The sequence below is a fragment of the Lithobates pipiens genome, unplaced genomic scaffold (assembly GCF_037356315.1).
Source record: "Lithobates pipiens isolate NorthernLeopardFrog02 unplaced genomic scaffold, aLitPip1_a1.2 Scaffold_27, whole genome shotgun sequence".
Taxonomy (NCBI): Eukaryota; Metazoa; Chordata; class Amphibia; order Anura; family Ranidae; genus Lithobates; species Lithobates pipiens.
Genome location: NW_027507788.1, coordinates 124485771 through 124503407, shown reverse-complemented (window position 1 = coordinate 124503407; position 17637 = coordinate 124485771). Strand labels below are relative to the sequence as shown.

The window sequence follows — 17637 nt, the reverse complement described above, 5'->3', positions numbered from 1 at the left end:
ATTTATTTAAAAAAATAGGTAATATATTGCATTTGTGTGCCCTAGAAATAACATTAGTGTATAAAAAAATTGGCACTACTGCTATTTCATTCTACAGGGTGTCTGCTTTCAGAAAATAGATCATGTTTGGGGGTTGTAACCCCCAAACAGGAATGGAGTGAGATTCCTGTCCGAATCAAATTTAGTTTTCCCCACGGCTCCTGAAGTCACTATAACAAGCCTGAGTTCACACAGGAGAGGTGGGGGAAACTGCATGTGATTCGGACAGGAATGCACCACATTCCTGTTCAAATCACATGCGATCCTTTGCAGCTCGATTTTAGCCCTTTTATTTTGTATGAGCTCAAATTGCACTGCAAAGGTATCGGTTTCAGGTATCAGAGCATTTGCACAATTATTCGTGCAAATGCTTAGTATCATCACTGATACCGGTATCGGTGCAACCCTACTAAACGTGTGTGCAAAACAATGCTGAACTGATTTTTCACTGAATGTAACCTCTGCTTATGTGTTTTCCTATCATATGCTCAGTTTACTTTGCTCAGCTTTGTGACAAGTTAATTAAAGGATTTTCATGTATAGCAGTTATATACAATTAGCCACAATCTGTGTTGCATACATGATGTTTATTGCATTAAAAAGTTAGTTGGGTTTCTGTTATTTTCATTAATGTTTTCCCAAGTGTATACCTTTTATTTCACTTTTCAGAAAGTTGTGCTCGTATTTACAGCGGTATGATATTCACATGCTCCAATGTATAAATGACTAGGTGCTGTTCTCTCCACATTCTATTAAATAATGCGTCTCATTCCTTAGGAATTGATTCCTTGTTCAAGAAGATAAATTGTGACCGCTCTGTCCTGGATGAAATGCTGGGTTCTTCATCCAGCATTCGTGAATCAAACATAATGCAGTACCTTGGCCTCATTGAGCAGAAAACGAATGAGCTGCTGGCTGTCCAATCCTTCCTCGACTCCAAGGTAGGAGCATAACTAACTGCAAGGCATGGTTAGAATGGATAATCCTGCATCAAGAGCAAACTGTATTGTACAGAGTGAGCTCGGATTTATATATCCCCATGTAAGATGGTGTCAGGATGAGAGTGAGCAAGAAAGAAATCTCTCTTCAATTCTGGGAGTAATACTTAAAAAAAATCACTCTCTTCTGTAATTTGCCCATGTTAAAATAATGCCTTTATTTTTATTCCCTTTGTCCTGATTCATTTCAATTCATTCATATGCATAAAACATTCACAAAGTGAACACACAGAGTGGTAAACCAGACTTAAAGTGAACCTACACTTTGCCTGTGTGTGGCCAAGCAACTGGTTCAATTTAATGATGGCCCTACCACCAAATACCGAAGTAAAGAAAAATACTCTGTACTTCCTGGTATGGGGGAAAATGTGACTTTACCTCCCATCTGACAGTGCTGGTGATTGGAGATTCATCACTTAGGCACACAGTGCTGTCACATGAGGATGAGTTCATAGCTCCAAGTGTTATACCGGTTGCACCCGTTAAAATGTTTACTTTAAAGCCCTTGAAATGTCTTTAGCTGATTTAATCTGAAAATTCTATTGGACTTCAATGCTGACTTTACCAACTGCATTCACTTACCTTCTCTTTGCTTCTTCACCTTTTCTTTCAGCCATTGGTAGTGAAGTGAGGAAGCTTTGCCATCACTTAGAGCTTACACAGGACTATCTTCTCACCCCGATCAGATGGTACTAAGTGCCTCAGCAGCCGTTCGCCAAGCTTCAGTGTTGTAATAGATTAGGAGGAGAAGTGAGCCAAATACCCACCCATACCCCAAAATAATAGGGTTGATTCATTAAAACTGGTGCAGCTATGCATGGTAGCCAATCATCTTCTAACTTCAGCTTGTTCAATTAGTCCCCTTTCACATGGGCAGATCCCTCCGAGCGGAATCCACCTGCTCATTGGGAGATCTGTTTGCTGATCCCTGCTGAGTAGATGGATGACAGGTCCGTGTCCACTCCGCTACAAGGCAGTCGGATGAAAACGGACTGCATGTTCGTTTCCATCTAATTGTCATCCAATCCGACCCGCTGGTCGGATGGCGAACGTACCTCCATAGTCTGTTTCCAATGGATTTTGTCAGATCGGATGTCGCTCCATAAAGGACAATGGGTGACCCAATCGGGTCCACCTTAAAAAGGGACAGATGGCCCGATCGGTCCGCTGGTGTGAAAGGGGCCTTAAGCTTCGACAATAAGCCTGGATACAGATTTCAGCGACTTAAAAGTCAACATCCCTGTGCGACTTCATTGCAGATTGCATACGACTTCTTTAACAGAAGTTATTGCAAGTCGTATTGAAGTCGCACCAAAGGTAGACTTGAGTTGCACCGATTAGACCGGTTCCATTGCTGTTGTCTGAGCTGGAAATAAAATGAACCAGTTCCTTTGCACTGCATGGCCATAGTACAGGTTCACTTTAAACAGTATAGAGTGTATAAACACATCCTCCCAAGGCCTCCAGCTTCTCTTGTTATTGCCAAAATGAGGATGTGAGTGAATTAAACACCTGATCACTTTTGCAGGCCTTCTCATTCGGGAGGGAGATTTGGCAGATTATGGATCGGTGCTTTGTTCTAGGAATAATCTGGGCACAATGATTTAGCTGATTAGAGCCGTCCATGATACAAGAGGTTGACATTAATGAACAATAAAACGTGTCTAAAGCAAAGCTGGCTGGCAAAGATATATAGAAAACCTACTGCAGAACTTCCTGTATTCTATGTATATTTACACATCATTGTATATGGATTTTCATCCTGAAAACTCATAAAACTGCATCTTATGTTTTATAGAATACAGAAATGTCACAAGTGACAAAGTACTGGAAAAGTTTAATTTCTATATTTTATGTACTTTGTCATGCATTAATTACCAGCTTCCCATACACAATAAAAATGATCGTTTCAGTGGTCTAATGAATTCATTGAAATGAGTTAACCTCATCCATTTCTACTGGGTATGGGGTTAATCAGCCACAAACCTTCCAGGTTGGAAGAATTATGAAACGTAGTTTCCTAATATCAGAAAATCATAATTATTTTTTTCCATAACACTTCTACATGTTGTTACTATTTCTAAATATATTTTTTATATTTTCTTTCTCCAGAATTATGACAAGCCGTATGATCCACAAGAAACAGCCAGACTCCTTCTGGGACAGTCGGGAGACATGCAACGACCAGTATTTGAGATACAGCCACCTGCCACTGGGTAAGAGAATGTTACCTTGTGATGCATATGAATGCTGTCAAAACTTAAGGCAAATTTAACTCCTTCCCCTTTAACAGGGTCTGTACACCTGGATGGATGGGAAGGATTGGCGATCATGTGACCACTGTGATTGGCTATCACAGTGGACACATGATCTGAAGCTGGTTCCACCACCTACCGATTGTTAATGCAGAACAAGAGCTGTCAGCAAAGAAACCTTGGCTGCCCATTGAAGCATATGTGCGGTGTGTGGTCATTAAAGCTGCACATACTGTTAAGCCTGTTACACATTAGTCGTTTTTTTTCTTTGTTCAACCCAGCAGAGTTGAACGAGAAAAACTGACAGCTCAGGAGGAGCGTACTAACTAAGCAATGTTAGTACATCAATATCCCCTGCTGTGCAATTGTGTTCTGACAGGGGGACCGCCCCCCACCCCTGCCAGAACACTCCGGTCAGTGATCATCAGCAGCACTCAGCGCTCATCGGGTCAGCAGACTCTTTTTGGCCATACCCCTTGCAGTAAACACGGGCCGAATGTCGGCAGGTTCAATAGAAATCGGTCGATGCCGCCCGACATTCAGCCCAACATTCAACCCGTGTGTACTAGGCTTAAAGTTAAGTTCCACCCAAAAAAAAAAAAAATATATATATATATATATATATTACTGCGCTTAAAAAAAAAAACATTTGGAGAATATTTTTTTTTACTCACCTCTAAATGCCTGTTGCTAGGGGGTCCTCGTAGTCTGCCTCCTTCGGCGCCTGGACTCCTGACATCACTTCCCTCGGTGCAGGAAGGGAGATCGCCTCTCTCCCCTCCCTCTTGCCAATCATCTGGGACACGTGACAGGTCCCAGATGATTGCGAGGCCAGTCACGGCACGTGATGCGGCTCGTCCACAGTTAAAATGCCGGTGCCACAGAGTGGAGGGGGAGACGAGCAGGGCTTCTCCTGCATCGCTGGACCCTGGGACAGGTAAGTGTCCAATTATTAAAAGTCTGCTGCAGTATTTTTAGCTGCTGACTTTTATTTTTTTTAGCAGAACACCGCTTTAAGTGTTAAGCGGGAGGCAAGAGGTTAAAGTTGGACAAATAGTTGAGCTTTCTATTTCAATGTGTTTATTGAGATTTTTGTAATGAAGGTACATAAGATAATACTAGGGCCAACATGGCCAATCAGGAAGGACATATGCATTACGAAATGTAAATGAACAGAGTTTTATCTGTTATATTTACCAAAATAGATGCACATGGGGCATCCCTATAGAAAAAATTTGAGAAAATCTCTACGATCCGGTGAAGACATTTCTGAACCTAGGCAGCACCAGAAGGCCCCGCAGGTCACCCCAAAGGGATCACGCTGTGACCTGCCCTGCTCACCCAGGGCCGAATGGGTGTCTCGGAACGCCCCCCCCCCCTTTCTTATAAAAAGGGGTGTGATGTATAACAATTTGTCCCATGGGCATCTTCAGTAATATGTCAAAGTATTACTAAATGTACTTTTAGTCAAATCTGATTACCTCTTAATGTCCGAACTCGACAGCATCGTGTGGGGTAGGAGGAGTAGAGGAGAGAGTAAAATGAACAGAATGATAGTATAGGAGGGAGAGTATAGAAGGAACAAGAAGGAGGCATCCAGTAGGGCTTCTTTTTAGGGAGAAATATGTCCTGGGTAGAAAAGGGACCTTGGTATATAACGCCCAAGGTTCCCAAATGGCCTCAAATTTCCAAACTTTGTCTAAGAGCGTTGTTGTCATTTGTTCTTGTGTCATGATCCAGGAGATTTTGCGCTTTGTCACCTGAATCGAGACCCTGGGCTTCTTCCAGGCCCCCCACCAAAGAAACTTTGTCTCCCAGGAACATGAAGAAAATCATGTGTGTGTTTGTGGGTGTTGTCTATTCTGTGATTCAGGAGAGGTGTTGTGGGGTCCTGAGAGACTGCTATACCCGTCACTCCCTAATAGTTGCAATTTCAAGGTTCCTCCATTCAATCTCCCTCTTACATTTTCCGATTCAGGTCTCCATGGCGAATAATTGCATTTTCATTTAAAAATGCAACAATGCACAACTCAAACCTGTATGCGCATAATAAATACAGCTGGTGAATGTGGTTGGAAAGATAGCTTCTCCTCCTAACTACCCCTGTAGTTAGGGAGAATCCCCAAGTACTCTACATTGTTGATTATGATCTTGAATGAGTTTAGTGTTTCTACGCCATACATTACAGCCCCCCCCCGCTGCCTTTGCTGGGCTCTCCCGTCCAATCAGAGAGCCCAGTAAGAATATGACTGGCGCCATCTGGTTCCAGGCACACAATTAGAAGAACTGATGTTGTTCCTCCCACTGTGTGATGTCAGAAACTGGAAGCGGAAAGGATTTAGTCACTTCCAGTTTGGGTCTCATGTAAACAAGCCATTACTAGCTTGTGTATGCATCAGATCAGACCGATTTCAGTTTGATCTGATGCTTTGGAGGCTAGAGGAGAGATCTGGGGTCTAATAGAATGCGAATGTGCGTATCGGTTCCACACCCATATGTAAACAGTGATCGTACCACACATATGAGTTATCGCCACAAAATCTGATGTTTAGAGGCCATTAGAAGCTTTTAAAGCATCACCATTGGAGACGCCGGAGACTGACGATGGAAGGGAATGTGGCAGCAATCAGAGGCCTCCTTACCTTAGCAGGGAGGCAGATCAGGCAGACATGGATCCGGGCTGCAGCTCCTCACTCGGGGGCCATTGTTTCTCATCCAGACCAAACAGCAACTGGGTCCTGGCTGAGACCCGATTGGCTGGGATTCCTAAGACCCTAGCCAATCAGGTCTCAGGGTCCTGATTGGCCAGGAGGAGAATCAGGAAGACAATAGCAAATATTAATTTGCTATTGCCACACAACAGGGTGGGCCCAGGGCACAGTACTCTGTGCCCGAACCCACCCTTTATTGAAGCCAATTAGAGCTTCAGTTTCTAATCATGTGCTAAAAAAAAAAAACCCTATTGAAATCCATGCATCCGGCGCTCTGCACATGCATGTACATTAGTGGGCCAGACGCATGTATGAGGGGGGGGGGGGGGGGGGTCGGTGCGTGTATATATGAGAAACAACAAAAAAGGCATAACAATATTTACTAAAGGCAAACCACTTTGCACTACAAGTGCAAAGTGCTCTTGAAATTGCACCGAAACTGCACTTGGAAGTGTAGTCGCTGTAGATCCGAGGGGACATGCAAGGAAAATAAAAAACAGCATTTTAGCTTGCATGTGATTGGATAATAAAATCAGCAGAGCTTCCCCTCATTTCAGGAATGAGACAACTCATATATGCAGCCTTCCTTAGCTAAATACATTATATTTTTGATGCTAATGGGGGACATGTGTTTAGACAGCACAGAAGAGATGAGAGTGTTTAAACATATGTCAGATATCTGGCTGAGACTTTAGGAAAGAATGGTCATACTGCAGGGGAGATGGCTGGAGCCAAGTACAGGCTGCATAGGAAGCAGGGCAATTTTACAGATACTCTCTGATCGTTATAAGAGCTGGAAAGCAGTTTTTGGAGCTCTTGGAAAAGTCCCATATGTTCTCTGAACTACATAAAAAAAAATTGTTCTAAAAGGTTGTTAGTGACCTCTAAACTGCTCAGATTACAGCATTCCCAGAAGACGACATTCTCCTGGTACATCTTTATTGGGATTTCAATGTTCTCAGAGAAACAGAGAAAGCATTGATTGTCTGTGTGATTCCAACGTGTTTACACTTCGGCTCTAGACAAGGTTATATATCTCTAAAGAGCCATTTGTTGGTCAATTTTAAAATCAACTTCAAAAATGTACTTTATCATGTGTAATGGACTTTATCAAAGCACAACGTTCCATTTTATTTTTAGACAGATTTTTTTTTTTTTATTACAAAGGAACTCTAAAATACCATAACAACAGTACAGCAACACCTTTTCTTCTGAAAAAAAAAATGCCTTTTTTTTTGCATTTTGGAGGTATTTGAAACCATATTTTTAAATGCACAGAGAGATGAGCTCATCATTGTGCTGCTTCTCTTTTCTTTCACAATATTTATGTTGCAAAAAAGATTAGCATAAACAAAAACAAATAATAAACTAACATCAGAGTCAGTGATGAATATCATAAAGACAGGTTGTCCGTGCCACAATCAAGTAGGCCCAGTATATGCAATAAACAAACAAATAGTAACAAAGATAGGTTGTATATATAATAGTATATTCCACTAGAAAGAAGAGTGGAGGTTAAAGGGGTTGTAAAGGTTTGTGTTTTTTCACCCTAATGCATCCTATGCATTAAGGTGAAAAAACACCTGTCAGTGACCGGCCCCCAGCCCCCCCATTTTACTTACCTGAGCCCTCAAACTTGTCCCACATGGACATGCTATCTCTCTGCTAGGAGGCTCTTGGCTGTTGAATGGATAGATGTTGGATAGATTGAAAGCAGCACAGCCATTGGCTCCCTCTGCTGTCAATCAAATCCAATGACGCCGCCGCCGGGGGGCGGGGTCGAGTCCTGCATTCAGCGTCTATGCTGGACTCAGGAGCGCGCCCGAAAGGTAACCCCCCGGGAGAGCACTTCTCCTAGGGGGTTATCTGATGCAGGGAGGAGCCGAGAGAGCCGCTGAGGGACCCCAGAAGACAGGGATTGGGGCCGCTCTGTGCAAAACGAGCTGCACAGAGGAGGTAAGTATGATATGTTTGTTATTTAAAATAAATAAATAAATTGCCTTTAGTGTCACTTTAAACCCTCAGCACCCAAGTGCCTAGTTAGCAGGCGATGTGAGATCAAAATGATTCATTGAATGCAAATACTATAATGGAAAAAGAGCCTGAGGTCGACCAGTGTACATATGTGATACTAGAAAAAATGGCCTATGAGATGAATCGAAACATGTCGGCATTTTTCTTAAAGCTTACATATGTTGCAAGTCTATTGCTAACTTAATTAAAGTTTTGTCTAGTAACCTTTTATCTACATATGTTGCCACAATAACGTTTTTTTACCATATATGTATGTAATATGTACCACTAATAAATTACAGTGCTATACTTCATTTACGGACTGGTCTATCTCATTCAAACATCCCCAGGGGTACCGGCTGTGCCTGTCGCACTATGCCATTTTTTCTAGTATTGTTTCATTGGGATGTGATTGACCAGCCATATGTTGACCGCCACCCTGCACGAAATATAATGGTCTCGATAGTGTACATATGTGATGTGGATCAGCAGGACTGGCCAAAAAACCAAGGGTACTATCACAAAAGCTCAGTTATACTATATTCAACAGCAAAACCTGATCAGGGATAATGTGGCTATGAGCAGAGTAGAACACCCCAGAAAAACCAAGAAGAAAAAGAAATTGGCCCAACATGTGGGCAAGGAACAGTAATAGGCAAAGCAAATTCTGAGAAAAAGATAGAGAGAGGAAAGACAGGAGGCATGGGAAAAGAAGAGAAAGGGAAAAAAAAGGGTGGAGAAAGTAGGGGAAGGGGAGTCATAGTAGAGGGCCACCCCAAGGTAGTCTGTGGCAAACACAGCTGAGCACAATTAGAGCCAGTTCACACAGGGGCGACACGACTTCCAGGACGACTTTGTGAGGCAACTTGGAGACATCTTGAACACGACTTAGACACGACCTGGGGCGACTTACAACACGACTTTAAGTCGCCCCAGGCCAGGCGACTTTTGCCGTGGCCAATCAGAGACTGAGCTCTGAAGGGGGAACTCCACGCCAAATTTATTAAAAAAATTTGACGTAGGTTCCCCCTCCGAGAGCATACCAGGCCCTTAGGTCTGGTATGGATTCTAAGGGGAACCCCCTACGCCGAAAAAACGGTGTGGGGGTTCCCCCCAGATCCATACCAGACCCTTATCCGAGCACGCTACCCGGCCAGCCAGGAAAGGGGGTGGGGACGAGCGAGCACCTTGTCCCCATGTTGATGAGGACAACGGCCTCTTCCCGACAACCCTGGCCGTTGGTTGTCGGGGTCTGCCGGTGGGGGGCTTATCGAAATCCTGGAGCCCCCTTTAATAAGGGGGCCCCCAGATCCCGGCCCCACCCTATGTGAATGAGTATGGGATGCTGGGACTGTGACATCATAATGGGCGGGGACATCATCCGGTGATGTCCCTATATAAGTCGCCGCGCGCCGCGTCCCCGTCATTGTGAGCAGAGACAGCGACGAGGCAACATCTGAAGAGAAGAAGAGAAGAACAGAAGACGGTGATAGCGGTGACAGAAGACCGGGTCACCGCTTGTAAAAGAGCTAGAAGAAGGCGCGGTGGCCCGGCAAGAAGAACCGAAGAGGGGGACAAGACCCCCGAAGCCGGAAGAAGAGGGCGGTGGCGAAGAAGAAAGCCGGGCTCCTCCGCTAGCAAAAGAGCTAGCAGAAGATAGCGGAGGAGTCCGGCAAGAAGACCCCCAAAGACGGAAGACCCCCGGAGCTGTGCAATAAACTATTTTAACCCTTGTGTGTTGTGTTTTTTTTTGTACATTTTTTTTCACAGGTGAATATGTAGGGGTACATTGTACCCCATACTCATTCACATAGGGTGGGGGGGCTGGGATCTGGGGGCCCCCTTATTAAAGGGGGCTCCCGGATTCCGATAAGTCCCCCGCCCGCAGACCCCGACAACCAACGGCCAGGGTTGTCGGGAAGAGGCCCTTGTCCTCATCAACATGGGGACAAGGTCCTTTGGGGTCCTTCCCCAAGGCACCCCCCATGTAGAGGGCACGCGGCCTGGTACGGCTCAGGAGGGGGGGGGGCGCTCGCTCGTCCCCACATCCTTTCCTGGCTGGCCGGGTAGCGTGCTCGGATAAGGGTCTGGTATGGATCTGGGGGGAACCCCTACGCCGTTTTTTCGGCGTAGGGGATTCCCCTTAGAATCCATACCAGACCTAAGGGCCTGGTATGCTCTCAGAGGGGGGACCCACACCAATTTTTTTTTTTTTTTTTTTATTAAAATATAATTTTTATTGGAATTTTTTGCAATTACAATCCAATAATGCTGAGTACATACATGAACAGTATTAACATTGTAACGTACAACAATATACTTTATTCGTCGGCTGTTTACCATGCTGAAATAATCGTCCATGAACCGATATATTTAATAGAGTAGACTGAAACCAACGTTACTATTCGTCGATCTTCCCTAACCGGTCCCCTCCTGTGCCCCAACTGGGATCACGCTGCGCAAGAGGGGGTCCGGTCCGGGAGGAGAATATAATATACTGAAAAACAGTTTATACTACAGAGCTCAGTGTATTCCCGGCAACCAAACTTTCTATCAAACCATCATTTACGTTCTTTACATGACCTGATCATATTATAATAAAATCGATGTAAGGGTAAACCGTGGGGAAGGGTGGATGGGAGATAGAGGAAAAGGAAGGGATAAATATCTCAACGCCTATACCAATCTTTCCAACATTTCCAATTGTTGTCAAAAGTTATGCAAGAGGCTTTCCTAAGTGCTAAAAGTCTTTCGTAATTGTAATTAAAGAGGAAGTAAACCCCTTCAAACCACTTTGACCTACAGGTAAGCCTAGATTAAGGCTTACCTGTAGGTCCAAGCAATATCTCCTAAACCTATATGGTTTAGGAGATATTTGCCCGAAAATGGGCACCGCTGTCTACGGCGCAGGCGCACTAAATGCGGCAAATCCAAGAATGCATTTGCCTAATTTGTCGACTCCCGTGCGCATGCGCGGGAGTGACGTCATCGCGGCTTCGCCGAATGGCAGAGGCGGAGCTGCGAGACGCGACTCCCGTGCGCATGTGCGGGAGTGACGTCATCGCGGCTTCGCCGCTGTCATTGGTCGGAGCTGCGAGACGCCACCAGCAAGATGGATGCGGCGGACTACAGGGATCAGCGGCGACTTCGCTGGCTCCTGTGTCAGGTAAGTGACACATAATGAGCTACTATGCGATGCATAGTAGTCCATTATGCTTTACCTTTGCAGGGAAAAAAAGAGGAAGTAAACCCATCAGGGTTTACTTCCTCTTTAAGGTTTATTTGAGCTATTACTTCCGAAGGGTTTGGGGAGAGTGTATCTTTCCAGTGCCTGGCTATCACTAATTTTGCAGTAATTAAGATGTGAATTACTACAATTCTAAATTGAGTGGGGTAGTTGCTTATTCCTAAATGTAAGATTGCTAACGCCGGGTTTGGTGTTTGTAATATCCCTGTGATATCAGCAAGTATTGTAAATATTTTCCTCCAATAACTGGTTAGATTTTTACACTGCCAGAATATATGTATGATCGTCCCGGGGTTACCGCAGTTCCTCCAACATAATACTGAGTGTGTAGGGAACATTTTAGCAAGTTGAAAGGGAGTTCTGTACCATTTTGTGATAAGTTTCTGCGTTAATTCCCTATGGCTAATACAACTTGTGGCTTTGTAGTTGTAACGAAATACTTCACGCCAATGGTCCGTCTCATAAGTTGTGCCTAGATCTTTCTCCCATGACAGAATCGCTGGGGTTTTGATGAACTCTATTTTAGATTGGAGTAAATTGTATATGAGAGATATGCCCTTACTCTTGTCTTGATTGTTCGTATAGAAGCGCCACGCTAGAGTGTTAATTTCTATTCTAGGCAGGGATTTTTAATCAAGAAAGATGATATTTGTCTGTATAACAATGTGTGTGAGGCAGGCAGTTCGAATTTATCTTGTAAGGTTTGAAACGCTAAGGGGGTATTTTTGTCCAGGAGTTCTTCCACCCATGTTATCCCGTGTTCTATCCATTTCGTGATGGGGCTGTATGGAAGTAGCACTTCAAATGTTTGTAGCGGAGTTTTTATAGTCGTGTAGGAGTTGCTTTTCTTAGGTTGATTTAATAGTTGTCTCCACGCCATCAGCGTTACTTTAGTTGTCGGGGAGAGGGATGTTAAGGATAATGGCTTCCAAACGTCTGCAATCAGTAGAAGGTTCAACGGGTAAATTTTGTTGACAGTAGTTTCTATATTGACCCATAGCGGGGAAGAGTGAGTGTGAAACCAGTATTTGGCTTGAGCCAAGATAGAGGCCCAATAATAATCTTTTATGTCCGGGAGGCCTATCCCGCCTACCTTCCTGTGTTGTATGAGAATTTTGTGCGAGCAGCGTGCTTTCTTTCCTTGCCAAATATACAGTTTGAGGGATCTGTTTAAATCAGAAAAGTGAGATGCCTTGAAAGGGATGGGGAGCGTTCTAAATACGTATAGTATTTTAGGGAGAATGACCATTTTGAAAGATGCTATTTTGCCTGCCCAGGATAGTTCCGTTTTGGACATATTGTTCATAGTTTTCCGTATGTCTAAAAGTAAGTGTTTGATATTTGTTTCGGCAATTCTTGAAATGCTGGCTGATAGGTGAATACCTAGATATGGTATAGTTTCCTTTGCCCAGATGTATGGGAGGGTTTGTTGTAGATGTTGCCTAGCGTGAGAGCTAACGCCCAGATCTAGGATTACTGACTTATTAAAGTTGACCTTGTAATAAGACAAGGTGCCGAAACGATTTAGAATATCGTGTGTGAATGGTAGAGAAACTGTAGGGTTAGTAAGAAGGAGGATCACGTCGTCAGCAAATAAGTTGATGACATGAGTGGTCTTATGGTATCTGAAACCTGAAATGTGGGGGTGGCTACGAATGGTCTCCGCCAGAGGTTCCATCATTAGGTTGAAAATAAATGGCGATAACGGACATCCCTGGCGGGTTCCATTCGTGATCTTGAATTCTTTCGATAGAAGACCTGACGTGTACACTCTTGCCGATGGGCTGGAATAAAGAGCTAAAATAGCGGATAATGACTCGCCTTGGAACCCAAATTTCCTCAGGACCGCCTCCATATACCCCCAATGAACTCTGTCAAACGCCTTCTCTGCATCTATTGATAGAAGCAGAGAAGGCGTTTTCTTGATCTCCGCTTGATGAATTATATTTAGAAGCCTCCTGGTGGCATCCGATGCCTGGCGACCTTTGGTAAACCCTGTTTGGTCTGGTTTCACTAGATCTGGAATGAGGTCGTATAATCTGTTAGCTAGTAATTTTGCATAAATTTTGATATCTCCATTTAACAGGGAAATGGGGCGGAAATTAGCCGGGACATCTGGGGGTTTTCCTGGCTTAGGTAGGGTAATCACATACACTTGGAGCATTTCTGGAGGAAAAGATCCTCTCGTCCGGGCCTCGTTGAATATTGATAAAAGGTTTGGTGAGAGTATTTGTTTAAAGGTTTTGTAATACCCGTTAGATAGGCCATCCGGACCTGGGGCTTTGTTGAGAGGGAGGGATTTTACAGCTCTCTCTAGTTCTGTCATGGAGAAAGGGTCATTTAGTGCTTGTAGTTGGGATTCAGAGATTGAGGGAAGTACTAATTTAGATATAAAATTGTCAATATCTGTTCTACCCGGTTGTATAACTGTGGGATCGTCCTTCAAATTGTATAGTGATGAGAAATAGTCCGCAAAAGCGTTTGCGATTTCCTGTGGATTCTCTATTTTCCTAGTGGTGTCCGGGTAGAACAGATGCGGGATTACGGTTTTGGATCTGCGTTCTTCAATTCGGTTAGCTAAGAACCTACCTGCTCTATTATTATTTGCATAGTAATTTAGTTTAAGTTTGGACATGTATTGATCGTGTTGTATGCTAAAAAGTTCCCTTAGCTGAAATCGTGCGGTAGATAATTTCGAGGCTAATGTTTCTGTAGGTGTGTTTTGATTTTCTTTCTCTAGTTTTTGGATTTCTGTGATAAGATTTGTGACTTTAGCTGTACGTTCTTTGAATAGTCTAGAATTCATTTTGATAAGTATACCGCGAACATATGCCTTATGGGCATTCCAGTTATTGAAGGAGTTTGTGGCGTCAGGAATATTAAAACTAAAAAATTCTTCTAGTTGCTGTGTGATGGCTTTTTGAAATTTTGGGTCTTGGATCAGGTATTCATTACACCTCCATAAGCGTGCTGCCGCAAAGGCGCCCCCGCTCTCCATCTGTATGACCACCAGAGCGTGGTCCGACCATGTTATGTCATGTATGGTAGAGCGGGAAATCCTCTGCAACAGCACCCTATCCACTAGAAACATGTCTAATCTGGAGTATGAGTTGTATCTGGGGGAGTAATACGTAAACGATTTGTCGTTTGCATTTAAACATCGCCAGACATCGTACAGTTCTTCTCTAATAAGTAGATCCCGGAAGTTCGGGCCACGTTGCTTAGTTCGAGAAGAAGTGTCTAAATCACCATCAAGAATCATATTAAAATCTCCACATATTAATATACTCCCCACTCGCATGGTTGTTATTTGTTTGATAACCTTCTTAACAAATTTAAGTTGATGCGAGTTGGGAGCATATATACTTGTTAAAGTGATCGGGAGCTTGTCTATTATACAGACCAGTATTATAAAACGACCTTCTGGATCAATGAATGAATCTTTCAGTTCCAACGACACAGTGTCTCTTATTGCCAACATTACCCCTCTCTTCTTCGCTGTAGTGGATGATAGGAAGACATGCGGGAAACTTGGGTGAGAGCATTTAGGTGTAGCTGACTTATGAAAGTGTGTCTCTTGAACCGCCAGGACATCTGCCTTGTGCTGGATAGCCTCTTTCCAAAGCGATCTTCTTTTGGCCGGGTGGTTGAGGCCTCTCGCATTTATTGTTAAAAACTTAACTGTCATTTATAGCTGTTGAATGGTGAGTCAGACGATATCTGCGTTGGTCAGGTGGAATGTGAAGCTTCATCTCCTGTTGTGGAAAGTTTGGGTTCATAAGAGTGATTAAGTCATGAACATAGTAGTGAGTTGAGTAAGGATCAGTGGTGAGGTAGAAGGATTTTTCTGTGACAAACGTTGCCCGATGTGTCTGCCAGGAGTGGTGATTAGAAAGTTGAACACTCAGGTGGTCAGCAATGTCCATTTTTCTATTTGAAAACCGTTTAGATAGTTGGAGCCGTTGGATACTTGCTCAGTTATCGGTTGAATGAGAAACACGAAAAAGGTAAATAAAAAAATAAAAAAAAACTAACAGAACAGACAAGAGTCCAAGTGGACTAGGCAGTGTAACTGCCCAAATGGTGGGAGCTGAGGTACGGTGGACGGTACCATAAGCTTTAGGGGAATCCTATTGTAAGCTTGTACGAAGAGACTTGAAATATGAGCTCAGGTGCGGTGTGAGCTTAGGCGTCTTTGTTGCTTGGATTGCCAGTCTTGTTGTAGCTTGCCAGGCGGAGCTCTAAATTGAAGAGGTGGCTCTTGGTTTGCATCTGGTGTTAGAATTTGCCATTGTTGCAGGAGCTGTAACCCTTCTTCCAACGTGTTGACCATGTGGTTAGCTCCTTGGTGAGAGACGATGAGTTTTGCTGGGTACTTCCACTTGTATATAATTTTGTGGTTTCGCAGTGCCTTAGTAAATGTCGCCATGTTACGCCGCAATTGTAACGTGTATTGGGAAAGGTCCGGAAGCACTTGTATATTTGCGGCTTGCTCCGGGAGATTGTCCTCTTTGCGAAAAACATCCAGGATTACCTCTTTAGTTTGAAAGAAATGGACCCTGAGTAGTACATCTCTAGGAATCTCTTGTGGTAGGAAGGATGGCTTGGGCACCCGGTGAATCCTATCTATCTTCAAATCCAGTGCAGATAGTGATGGTACTACGGCGTGAAAAATGTCAGTAACGTACGTTTGAAGCTGCTGCGCCGCGACACTTTCTGGTATGCCTCGTATTTTCAAATTGTTCCTACGGGAATGGTCCTCGAGGTCAGCTAATTTTGATTGTATTCTAGAGATGGTGTCTTGCTGGGACATGTGGGAATCTACTAGTGCGTTGAAGGATGCGGTGACGTCGCACATTCTAATTTCTACTTGATTCACTCTGTCCTCAAGTTCAGTGATTTCTGCTCTGCATTGTTGAAAACATGTCATCATGTCAGTTTGCAGTGATGATCTTAATGACATGAGCATTTCTTTTAAAGTGGTGTCCGATACTGATTGCCCTGTGGTTGGAAACATGGCAAATTGATCCACCGGGTGTTGTACATTTGTGTCGCTATTTTGTGCCCCACTCACCTCCATGTCCAGTGCGGAGTATCTGTTGCCATGAGCGCTTATCTCAGGGTCCAGCCTAGGTTTAGATTTAACAGGGCTTCTTGTGGTAGGTGAGCGGCTGGGAGAGGTAGAGTTGGAACTGCTGTTCCGTGCGTGCGACATTCCCTGTGCAGCGGATGTGTCTCTCTCGTCTCCCTCTCTCGTGTCTCTCGTGACGCTGGTGATGCTGGTGATGCTGGTGCTAGATCCCGGTGCGCGTGCCTTGCGGATTGTCTCCCGCCGCCATTTTCTTGAAGCCCGCGGGATGTGGCCGGGAAAAAGTCCGGCAGTTTTTGCATATTCACCGGTGCCTGGTGCTTCTTACGCATGTTCCCCGTGTTCAGGATGACGACGGTGATGTAGCGGCTTTCGATGGCGGATGTATCCGGGTCAGATCGGGCGATAGTCCGGTGATTCCCCTGCAGCCGAGCGGAGCTCTAACAATATGCGGCCATCACAGTCGGCGGTCGCCACGCCCCCCCCTCCCCCACACCAAATTTTTTGAATAAATTTGGCGTGGAGTTCCCTCTTGAGAGCTGATAATTCTGTCAGAGTCGCCTCTGTATAGACGGAGATCTGACTTGGAGGCGACCTCCATTGAAATCAATGGGTACCAGTCGCCTACAAGTCGGATTGAAGTAGTGCAGGAACCTTTTCTGAAGTCGGAATGACTTCAGTAGTGTGCATTAAGAAGGTTCTCATTCATTTACATTGATTTTTACATGTTGTCCGACCTGAGGCGACTAGGGGCGACCTGAAGTCGGATCTGAGTCGCCCCTGTGTGAACCGGCTCTCAAGAGTCTATGGGGTTGATTTGCTAAACGCAAATAGACTGTGTGCACTTTGCAAACTGCTCTCTGCAAGTACAGTGGCTCCAGCACTTAATAAATGAGCAGAAACTCTTCCTAGTTCCATTATCCAATCATGTGAAAGCAAAAATGCTGGTTTTTATATTTTCCTTGCATGTGATTTGGTATCTTTTTGCAAAGTGAAGCTTTACCTCAATTACTAAGCTCTGGAGCAACTGCATTTAGGAACCTAAAAAAAATCATGGGGACGGGCACATCGTCGGGAACTGGTCTAGCCAGGGTTTTCAAACACACAGAAATTTGTCCTATCTGTGACTGTCGCTGTGAGCTTTTCATTCACCAACGTCCCGTTCACCTGCCACTTTACCTTCCCAAAAGAGAGGAGAAGCCTTTTCCAGGTTGTCGCTATGGTCTGTTTACCGCCTATGAAAATGGATCGCTACCACGCATTGCCGCCTCGTTAAGTCTCATAT

General features: G+C 44.2%; 1 protein-coding gene across 1 annotated transcript in view; it reads left to right on the top strand.

Moving 5' to 3' along the window:
* ODAD1 (outer dynein arm docking complex subunit 1) overlaps positions 1–17637 on the top strand; it is a 254860-nt gene that overhangs the window by 172757 nt on the left and 64466 nt on the right. The window contains exons 12-13 of the mRNA XM_077457426.1: positions 817–980; positions 3150–3253. Coding sequence (XP_077313552.1) covers positions 817–980; positions 3150–3253 — 268 coding nt within the window. The remainder of the gene's footprint in view (positions 1–816; positions 981–3149; positions 3254–17637) is intronic.